This window comes from Hevea brasiliensis, chromosome 13, assembly GCF_030052815.1.
Source record: "Hevea brasiliensis isolate MT/VB/25A 57/8 chromosome 13, ASM3005281v1, whole genome shotgun sequence".
Taxonomy (NCBI): domain Eukaryota; kingdom Viridiplantae; phylum Streptophyta; class Magnoliopsida; order Malpighiales; family Euphorbiaceae; genus Hevea; species Hevea brasiliensis.
Window position 1 is genome coordinate 79,046,176 of NC_079505.1, and position 11,297 is coordinate 79,057,472.

Here is an 11,297-nt window from a genome sequence, read left to right on the forward strand (position 1 = left end):
GTTTTGTGGTTCATAGTTCCTCTTTTTTTATAGTTTCTTTTTAGAATCTTTCTTCAGGAAGGTTTGTTTATTGGGTCTTATTTGCACAATAATGGTTAAGTTTTCTCAGAATTTTATTAATAATTTTTTTTATTGAAAAAAAATGCAATAATTGTTAACTAGTAAATTTGGAAAGAGAGAAATTAGATGACATTAACAACATGTATACATATATATACACGAGTATCAACCGGCAGGCAGTGCAGGGCTTATTACATATACGACAGGAATAAAAACAGAAAAAATTTCAGAAAGCCACAATAGGAAATGTAGATTAGCTACAAACGACAAATAGCTAACTTGCTTTATCCACCAGCTATAACCAATTTATGGTCACTTTTATTCATCTTGTGACTAGTTACTTAAGCTTAATTAAGATATCTAATGCTTAATTGATTTTCATCAAAGCTTTTCTGTAACTTGAACATGAAAGCCATCCTTAAATGCTAAAACTGGACACCGAATCATCTCTCCTCCCTTCACTTTGGTCCACCTGAGATAAAAAATTAACATTATTGGTTTTGATCTTGTGCATGTGTGTATGTGTATAATATATATGAATGCAAGTATCTGTTACCTGTATTTGGTGACCAAAACATGGAGCACTACAGCCATTAGAACCTTGCTGAACTCAGCTCCTGTACATGATCTTGAGCCTCCTCCAAATGCAATGAAGTTCTTTGCCATTGCCAGTTCCCCCATGTTCTATTATTCAATATAGGAAACCCAGGAGGTTATCCTATTTTTAAAAAAGGGCTAAAATAATACTATGTGAATAACGATTGAATTTATCAAGATTTTCTACCTCCCATCGAGAAGGATTGAAGGCAAGCGGATCTTCATAGGTGGTAGGATTCAGCTGAACGGCTGCTGGAACAACCAAGATAGCCCAGCCTTTTGGAATTGTATATCCTGCAAAAGATACCACGCATTAATACCCATAAATTAACCAACCAGTCTTCCTCTTGAACAATGATGATGAAGATGATTGTGAACTCTCACCATCAACTTGAATGTCTGTTAATGACCTTCTCAAGATTCCAGGAGCAACACTTGCCAACCTAAGTGATTCCTTGATAACCTGTATTTAATTATTTTTTGCAGCGCATTAATGCGTAGTTAATTCCATTGCAAAAGAGAGACATAGACCGAAAAAAAAAAAATCCACGATTTTTATTGATTAACAACTCACATGATGAGTGTAAGTCATGGACTTGTATTCCTCCCAAGAAAGTCCAGAATTTGCATTTCCTCTGTTCTTAAGAATTGCCTCATGCTCCTCCTGTTGGAAGAAAAAGAACTTTCATCAGGAATTTAGCTTTAATTGTTTAATTTTCTCTCCAAAATACTTGAGTATGATATGTCTAACCGTTAGTCTCTCGACTACAGAAGGGTTATCTGTGAGAAACTTAATGGCTAAAGCAAGAGTGGAAGATATAGTCTCAAAGCTGGCAAGGAGCAGACCAAACATCATATAAATGGCAAAATCATCTGTCAAGAATGTCTCCTTTTTCATGTCCTCCACAACCTGATCAAGCAGATCTTCTTTCTGCTTCCTTGGAGATCGTCGTCTCTCTTCTAGCACGCCTGCTATTAGTTTTATTATCCTCTTCTGGTTCTGCACGTGATGATATATAGTTCAAATTATATAAAATCAGAATTTTTGTTCTTTTAGAAATTTTATGATATTTATAAACGAGAGATCAGCTTAATTGCCTTCTTGCATTTGTGAAAAGATGTGCCTGGAACATTTAAAGGGAATTTCATAAGTCCTTCCAAGAAATTGGTGAAACTCTGAGCTAAATTTTTTACTGCTGAATTCTCAGCTTCATAACCATACAGTCTTCTTGCAGTGAAATCAAATATCATCTGCAATTCACAAAATGTGAAAAGTTGCCAAGTACTATATTAGTCACCTAATTAATAAGTAAGTAATTAGCAAAAACTCAGGTGAATTAAAAATTATTTACAGTTGAAATGACACTTTTCGCTTCGACACTTGGTAGCTTAGACCAATCCTTCAAGCTTCGTCTTATGTCATTTTCTAACGCAGGCATGAGGTCACCTTTGAGTCTCTCAGGGCCAAAGTAACTCAAAATTAAGTTTCTGAGATACTTATGTATGTATTGAACTGAACAAATGGAAGTAACATCCTGGCGAAGAAGCTTTGCAAAGGAATCCAAGTACCATCGTTCTACTAACTTCCCTTCTTGCAGAAGGAGGTAATAGCTGAAGTCAGGATCCGATGACACCACAACCGGTCGACCTGCCAAGCTGGTCTTGAAAAGTGGCCCGTATCTGAAATCAAAGCAACAAGAAAAATTGAAGAAAAAATATTGAGTGGTTTAATGGATATTGCGAATTATGTGTGCTTACTTTTCCAGTCTTTCCTTCATAAAAGGTGGGATGTCTAGCGTTTTGCTTGTCTTGAGAAACTTAATGGTCTCCCCTATAAGAGGGAAGCCCATAGAGCCAGGAGGCAATTTCCCATTACATTTCGGGTTCCTCCACCTATAGATCCAGTGTGTGAAGCCTACAACTACCAGAGCTACAGCATAAACCCAAGAAGACCACATCTCTCGTGATTCCTCTAAACAATAATCTATAGAAGAAGAAAATTAAGACAAGTGTGCTTATGATGAGGAGACATTAGCTAGCCAGCTAGCTAATCTTTATATAGAGAAGCTACCTGCCAAGCCATTAGTATTATGGTATTGGCCATTGGGAAGTTGAGACTTGTTTAAGACAAATTAAGTTGAACAATAATATGACCTGCTTCTATTTGAGGGAAAGACAAATGCTTCATTCTGATTCTCTCTATTAAATTATGAACCTTTTTTGACCTAGTTCATCAGGCTTTTAGACATGGTCGGCACTCCACTAAGTCTATACATTCACATTTTTATACTTCGTTTCACTCTTCCTCTTACACGGAATTATTGCCGATTGCCGAAGCAGTGTTGGGGTTCCTACAAGATCAGTCCTTAGTCCTTGGGAATAAAAGAATTAATAGCCAAGAATTTCCAAAAAGGATAATCCATTCAGCTTCCTTAGTTTTATCAGTTCAAAGTTTAGATGTATGCGTATGGATCGTCATTACACCCTCAAACGGCTACTAAATTTTGCAATTTTAAAAACAATTTTAATACTATTTAATTAAAATTTATTGATATTATAATAATATCCTCTTTCCTTATGCAATGGCCAAGAAATGTTTACAAGTTTAATTAGACGAATTGAATCAGTCTAATTTTAAAATATTGGTGTTATTTTTTTTAATATAAAACTCTTACCAGGAAAGAGGTAATAACGCAACCCTTACTCTCATTTTTTTTTAAAAATAAATTTTATGATTAAAATTAATAACGATGACGATAGGCCAAACCAGTCTGTTTTTTTTTTCTCATCCGTTTGCCAAAGAAGAAAGGGAAATGCAGGCCTAATTACTTTATTATCAAGTGTTGACCATTATTCAAATTCAAAATTCTAAAGTATACCAGCTACTATATCAGAACCCAAAAGCAGTAAACAATTCAATTGGATTATGACATAATTATATTACTTAATTTAAAAAAAAAATAAATAAATTTTTTTTTATTTCAAACATAAAAATTAATTAAAAAATAAATTAAATTTAATTTAATTATATATATATATATATTAATAATAAGAATACAAAATAATAAAATAGATTTTTTAAATTATTTTTTTAATAACATTTAAAATCACGTAACGTAATCTCTCAGCCAGTGATGAGCAGAGACAATAGTTAAAGGCCAAAAAATGGGAGCGGGCAAGAAAAACCTTAAACGAACCTGTCAGTTAAAAATCAAATAAAAAAAAAAGTTAATTTAATTGGTTAATTTCTAATGATTTCATATACTCTTTTTATTTTATAAAACTGATTATTAAATGATTCAACCAAAGTGTGCAAGAATATTTTTTAGAAATATATATATTTTTATAATATTTTTTAATTATTTATAATTAGATATCACATCTTCATCTATATTAATTTTATTATAAACTACAATTATTTCTGCTTTGGTGAATCATCTTTATTTAAATTAATTTTATTATAAATTATAGTTCTGTAATTTGAATTTAAATTCAATTAAATTTAAAGTTAATTTGAGAATCTAACCGCTAATAATGTAGTTTTTTTTTTTTTTAGAAATTACAATTCTATTTGAAAATGTTAGTCATCTTCATTTAGATTAATTTTATTATAAATTACAGTTCTATTTGAATTTAAATTCTATTAAATTTAGAGATTTTTTTAATAATTCAAATTTAAATGGTATTAGATTTAATAATTAAGTTTAAATTAAAATAAGATTTATTTTATTAAATATTAATTTAATTGAATTCAAATTTACTTTAATAATAAATTTATTTTATTTTTATATTTTTATTCAATTAAAGTGGCGTAAAGTTTTCTTTTTTCAAAAATTCCATAATTGTGCATTTATTTTAAATAACAAATTATGTATTGCAACCATGTAAGTGCACCATGATTATAATTTTTATTTCATTTTGTACACTTATTGATATTTTATAATTTATAATATAAAGTTTAAAGAATAATAAAATATATTAAATAAATTAAACTGAACTTTTTATAACAAATTAAATAATAATAAATTATAAATATTAAATAAAACTAAACTATGAATTATAAAAAAAATTAAAATAAAATAAATAATCTTAATCAACTAAAGATAAATACTACTAAAACTACAATTTAAAAGAAATTTATTTAATTATTAATACTAATAAAATGACAAATAAAACTAAATCAAATTAATTTATATTATTTTATAATTATGATTTCTTAAAAATTATTACTATAACATTATGGAAGATTATAAAATACTCCCTTAGCACATAAAAATAGTGTTCCCTCTCTCACAAAAAAGTACAACCTGAATCCCACATGATTGTGAAAGATTATACATGTACACCGAGTGTACCTAATAATCCATCATAGCATTATATATATTAATTAATTAAATTGATATCTATATTATCAATTGATAATCACAAAAATGTCTCATTGCAAGGATTCATACATGAATGACAATGAAAAGAAAATGGGGAAAAATATATACGTGCAAGTGCAACAATGAAACACAACTACAACATAAAAGCTAGCCATCAGAAGTTCTGAAATTGGAGAGGTTTCGCAGCCACTGCAATTACTGCAACAAGAATTGCTTTAAAAATTAAGTATTCTGTTAGTTTGTCGCACTGCCTGCTTTGTCCTCTCCATTCTAAGCTCTGAAACCAAGCCACAACTTTCATGTGTGGGATGAGAACTCCCCTCTTCAATCTCATGTGGACTTGCATCTTCGAAGTTCAAACTCTTTATCCTCCTGATTAAGAGACAGAAAGAATGTATGGAAGGCACATCTAGAGCCAAAATCCAGAGTAATAAAAGAGGTAGCAAGTAGAAAATATCAGTATATTAGTATTTTAAATTTGCTAGGTAGAGAATGCAAGTGCACAGCTACAGCTTCTTGCGGTGATCATGATAAGAAATGAAGGCAGCAGGTTACTTTCTCATGGGTGCAGTAACCACTCTCTCGTACTGGCTCTGATTCTACATCAGGTAAACTTAGTGTGCCAGCCAACACAAAACAACATTGCCTGGTTATCAACAGGGAGGATCTATAAGAGCTTGTTTTCGAGGAGCTTAATTTTATTGAGCACACCCTCATCAGCCACAAGAAATTGAAGGCATCAACTAGGTTAGCAAAGGGAAAACTTATTCCCACTCCAAAACCTGTTAATGCCGCTCCAACCTCCACCCTCAAGAATAACAATTTTGGAGCGGGATTAGCAATTTTGGAGCTTGATTACCTGTTTGCTTTCCAATTACAAAAAAATTTACTTGCATAAAGTGATTCAGATTTTAGCAATTCTATCTGGGGAATTAAATTGTAGCAATCATTGCAGCCCATATCTTTCCCGTGAATCTCAGGGTATGCCACAGAAGCAGCACAATTTTTTCTTTTTTTTTGGTCGAATTATAGTGGGAAAATAGGGATAGGACTTTACACCAGCGGCTTGGAAAAGGGGTTGATCTCTTACAGCTATACTGAAAATTCACATGTTAATCAGCCTTCATATGAAAGCAAATACTCTCGAAAAAAAAGTTAGTATATATTTATAATGTTCATAGGATTGCCAATTGTGAACTTCTCAGACTAATGACGCACGTAAGATTGCAGAAAATGACAAATGAATGTTAACTCAAGGTTATCCACATGTAAATCAATCAGCACCCTGAAGAGGAGAGCAGTAGTAGCAGGTTCTACAGTATTCAAGAATCCAAAAGCCCAGGTTGCATCAAGAATTCAAAACTTGAAAAGAGGAAATAAATTGCAAGATATATGGAACCTTTACCACAACTGTACATGGACAGCAGACAGAAACAAGAATGCTTGTCCAAGGGGAGAGATAAAATCATAGTATACAAGTGTTTAAACTTTTTACCCCATATGAATAAATCACTTCAAAATTAATTCAATCCGTTGTCTCTTATAACCCATCTGTTTTTCAATAAAAACAAAATGGCTGGACCAGTTCAAGCTAAGGTCAGATGAAAGAATTGTAAGAACTAGAAACCTCTGTTTTCAACATCAACTGCAAAAAACACACTGCAGATATCAATGTAATCTGATTAACAAATTAATAATAATAATAATAATAAAAAGAACAGAAGAGATCCTAGAAGGTACCTGCCTGGGAACGTTTAGATAAGGGATTTTCTTCCTCAGAAGCTTTTTCCAAAAGTTTCATTAGATAAGTTGCTTTTGGAAAAGAGCACCTTTTTATCATCAGCTCCATCTTTACACACAATTATAGGAGCATCGCTTTTGGCATTTCTTAACTTTTCCGCCAATATTTTGTTCTCCCTTGTCAAAGAAAATAGCTGCATAAAACATGTCATAAGGGCAGAACTGGGGATGAATTTTATAGTCCTATTAGCCTGTTATAGATGGCAACATAAATTTACACACTTCTATTTTAAGGGGTGGGGGGGGGGGGGTTTGGGGGGGGGAAGGAAAGCAGAAAATAAGGTAACATAACTGAGAAAAGGGGAGGGAAAAGGAATTAAGCAATATTATGATTGTCAATGGATATCTCATGGAAATCAGTGATCCAATTTTGTTTTGCATACTAAAGGCCAATTAGCTAAGCCTGGTAGCACCCATGATGGAACCATTACATTGGTAGTATAAGCTTTAGGGTATCACGTGCTGCCTTTGAAATTTCTATTAACAATAGCAATGACAAATTCCATTTTTTTTCCACTAGCTCTGTTATATGGTAGACTTAAATAAAATATTATAGGAGAGGTATAAAACATGTCTACTTATGGCAGAAATTCAAATGCACTATTAAGTTCCTATATTCAATTTGAAAGCAAACGATGGAACAGTAACTCTAAAGTTACAGGTTCAAATTAATGTTAGTAGTAGATATGCAGCTAATTTAATACCTGATTCTGGATGTGCTCCCTTGCTCTGGTTAATTGCCTTACTGTATCCATGATAAGCCTGGTCCTCAGATTAATTTCTTTTGCACTTGCTGCTTTTGAGTTGTTAGCTTGATCCAAAGAAGCCTCTAAGCCTTTCACTCTAGACCTTAAGAAACTTATTTCTCTACCAAGTTCCATATTTGTTTCAGATAATATTATACATTGCTCTTCTGTACTCTCAGTCTTACTTTCAGCATTCGATACCTTTGATTTTAAATCTTCAATCAATGTTTCCATGTCCCATATTGCAGAATATAACATATTTTGTTGCTCTTGACTTACTTCAGATGATATCTTTGAATGCTGTAGTTGGCTTTCCAATTCCCTTACCTGCTTCTCAAGCAAGCTCACCTTTTTGTTATTATTATCTCCGCTACTTTTAAGAAAATTAATTTCCTCTGTGAGTTCCAAATTTGTATCTGTTAACTGAGTAACTTTGGCCTCTGCAGTCTCAGCCCTAGTTTCTGCTTCATAGACGCTTTCTTTCAGAGAGTCAACTATATTTTCCATCTCACTAAGTTGTTCTTGAATATCTTCATTGAATTCATTTGCATGCTTGAGACATAATTCAGATCTTTTCAGTTGTTCCTCAAGTGAATTTAGTTTTTCCATCAAAGTGGGCACTTCCGAGCTTTTGGTTACATGTTCCGAAATGCTACTCTCAAGCTCCCTCAAAGCAGTACCTTTAGCATCTAGCTGTCTTCTGCAATCTTGGAGTTCAGATTTTAATTCAGCTTCTCGCTGGAGTGAACCATTCAGATTAAATTGAACAATCTGAAGTTGACCAACCAATTCCTTTGAAATCCCCAAAAGCACCTCAGCGGCATTTTCTGCCTCTAAAAACCTTCCCCAAACCACTTCTGCAGCTTCCTCCATGCGAAAAGTTACTTGTTCTGTATAGTGCAGCTTTAATTTCAGCTGTTCTTCATTCTGTCTTAGTCCAGACAATTTCTTATCGAGATAAAGTTCTCGTGCAAGAGACTTCTCCAACGTTCTCAGAATATGTTTTTTTTGTTCAGCTGTCCTCCATTTTGAATTTGCATCAATATTTGGCAGTTGACTGTTGGCTGAGAACTCCAAGGACTCATTCTCTTTCCCTGTCAATGTGGAACCCAACAGCTGAATAATGAGAAAGTAGAGAATTCTTAAATATTGGCTTTGAAATCAATAAATTTAACTTACAGTCCTCAGGTCTGAAAGTCGGAAAGGCCCTCTGCAACTTGATTGACTGCATCTTCACCTCTGCAAGCCGCTCTTTAGATTTGTTCAAGGATTCCTCAGAATCGTGCAATTTCTCTTCCATGATTGGGACTAGTTCTGTTAAGTGTCCGCATGAAAATATTTTATGACGAGCATGAACAATATCTGCTTGGATACTATCCATGAAATTCTCCATCTCTCTTAGCTCAGAATCCAAAAAACCAGATAGAAGATCAAACACCAGTGCCTTTTCAACACTTGAGATATAGCTATTTTCCATGGCCATTACCTCAAGATCAGTATCCCAAGCCAACAGATGAACTAAAAGGACATGCAAGTGTACCAATTTCTCAGAAGAATATGCCAAGTCCAAGTCTGCTTTGGTTAAAATTTCCATGAAAACTTTCTATATCCCACATGCCCCTCCTCAGGATGAGTTTCCTTCATGTCTTTTGTCAGATTCTGGATTATCAAGAGAGTAGTCACCCATTCGTGCTGCTCAGTTCCTTAATCTTGAAAACCTGGGGGAAGGAATGTAGACATGAAAGAATCAGAAATAAGCTTTTTATTAGAGCTCCCTCATAGAGCTTACAGTCAGCACTATAGGTCGAGGAAAGAACAAGTCTAAGTCCCTTTTCCTTTAAGATCGTGGTCCCTTGACACGACCTTAGGCCAGGACTGTATCAATCCACCTCAGGTGTAACAATCAAAACTCCTTAATTCCTACATTTGCAGAAATGTAATAAACAAGTCCTGATTTTTCCAGTTGCCTATTACATTTTAATTCACATCCAAAAGCTTAATTGTTTGATGTTTTCAGTTCATTGACAAGATCTCTGGAGGCATTAACTATTTTGAAATGAATTTGAACCCCCTCCTTTATTACCACAGGACCATAAACAAACCACTAACTCTAAACTGATAAGCTATGCTAGAATCTCTCATTAAAACATAACAATTAAGGAAATCAAATCCTTGTGTTAAAACAAGATCCAATAAATACTGTATGTACTCATTCTAAGTAAGTCCAAAGGATTCACATTTGATCAACAAGCCACTTACCCACATACCAAAAAATTAAATAAACAATCAACATATAGTGAAAAATTCACCTGCAGACTGCAGTGTGTATCAGAGAGATGTAAAAAAGTAAGAATTATATATGAACATGCATAGAGAATTAGTGAATTGGGTTCATAAAGAAAAAAATTTACCTGAAAGAAACCCTTGATGGGTCTTGCTGAGTTGTGAAGAATGAAGAGGAATTAAAGATGATCCAGCTCCAGCTCCAGCTCCAGCTCCAGAATCGAAAGTTACAGTCTTCAACTACCTCTCATTTCATAAAACGGTTGATTTACGGGGATCCGTGTTGGTGGATTAAGGATTAAGTGATTAAGTCTAAAATAAGCCACGGGTGAACTGACAAGTCAACGTTGAAAGCTTGCTGGTAGTCATTGAAAAGGCCCAGGGTGGCGCACGTTAGCCAGCTCCAGAAATATGGCGCTCCTCACAGGAGCAGCTTGTATGTACATATACACAAGACAAGCATCACGTTCTTTACGACGGAAAAAAAATAAAAGAAAAAAATGATTAAACTCTGTTGATTCATTCTCTTTTTTAATTTCAGTTCTTACAAAAATTAAATTATTAAAATGTTTTTCTTATTTTTTATATCTTGCAAACGTAAAACAAATTATTACAGCGTGTCTTCCGCTTAAGACAACAATAACCAAAAAAATTAAAAACACGAATTTAATACCAAAAATGTTTTCGTTAAAATCAATAATCCCATTTATATTAAATATTACAAATTATTTTTTATTTTTATTGAATAAACTTTTCTTTTTTGAAAATAGTTAGTTAAGTTTTTTTATATTTATTATTATATTAATAATTAATTTATATATTCGTTAATTATTATAAATTCATTAAATATAAGATTTTTTTTTATTTTATAGGAAATTATATTTTTTAATTTTACTGAGAGTAGTTTAGAAAATAATAATAAATAAATTTCAATTATATAATTATAATAAACATAAATTATGTGAAATTTAATTAAATTTTACTTTTAAATTGTGTCATTTTAAATAATAAAATTCATTTTAAATGAAATTATAATTAGTATTCACTTCAAATAAATTTTAAAATTTGATGTAAAATTAAATCAAACATCATGCAAGTAAAATTTATAGGTCCACCATGTTGTTATTAAATTTCATTATTAATTTTTAATATGTGAATTTATTAATAAATTAGTCTTTTCTTCAAATTAAATGAAAAAGATAAGTTCATTCTTTGCTTTAATGATAAAAGAGAGAATTTTCTGCTCTTTAGATCATTGCTTTTCCTGGACGTGGATGGGTGCTGCCGGCCACCATTCAGCGGGCAACACCCCGCTCCCACTTTTTGTTTTTTTTTTTAGCTTTTTCTTCTAACTTTTTCTTTCTTTTTAATGGTGCCTCACGTATAAGATTAACGATAAGTAATTATTATATTTATAACTCTTATT

At 32.5% G+C, this 11,297-nt stretch overlaps 2 protein-coding genes across 7 annotated transcripts; both read right to left on the bottom strand.

The window, feature by feature from the left end:
• Positions 1 to 236: 236 nt before the first annotated feature.
• LOC131171734 (cytochrome P450 87A3-like) lies at positions 237 to 2,662 on the bottom strand. Its single transcript, XM_058131635.1, has 9 exons — positions 2,416 to 2,662; positions 2,010 to 2,337; positions 1,756 to 1,908; positions 1,409 to 1,657; positions 1,232 to 1,321; positions 1,042 to 1,120; positions 845 to 951; positions 617 to 744; positions 237 to 532 (listed from the first exon to the last, which is right to left on the bottom strand). Exons 1-9 carry the CDS (start codon positions 2,613 to 2,615, stop codon positions 442 to 444), a joined length of 1,425 nt encoding a protein of 474 aa, XP_057987618.1. The 5' UTR covers positions 2,616 to 2,662; the 3' UTR covers positions 237 to 441.
• Positions 2,663 to 5,044: 2,382 nt separating this feature from the next.
• Positions 5,045 to 10,384, bottom strand: LOC110660728 (WPP domain-interacting tail-anchored protein 2). Of its 6 annotated transcripts, none has more exons than XM_058132351.1 (5): positions 10,000 to 10,384; positions 8,768 to 9,306; positions 7,547 to 8,682; positions 6,787 to 6,976; positions 5,045 to 5,414 (listed from the first exon to the last, which is right to left on the bottom strand). In XM_058132351.1, the coding sequence occupies exons 2-4, from the start codon at positions 9,180 to 9,182 to the stop codon at positions 6,818 to 6,820; spliced, it is 1,710 nt and encodes a 569-aa protein (XP_057988334.1). In that variant the 5' UTR covers positions 9,183 to 9,306; positions 10,000 to 10,384; the 3' UTR covers positions 5,045 to 5,414; positions 6,787 to 6,817. The 6 variants fall into 6 exon arrangements, with proteins under 6 accessions (XP_057988334.1, XP_057988331.1, XP_057988333.1 ...); XM_058132348.1 differs by having other exon boundaries at positions 6,783 to 6,976; XM_058132350.1 differs by lacking the exon at positions 5,045 to 5,414 and adding an exon at positions 6,406 to 6,687.
• Between the last annotated feature and the right edge of the window lie 913 nt (positions 10,385 to 11,297).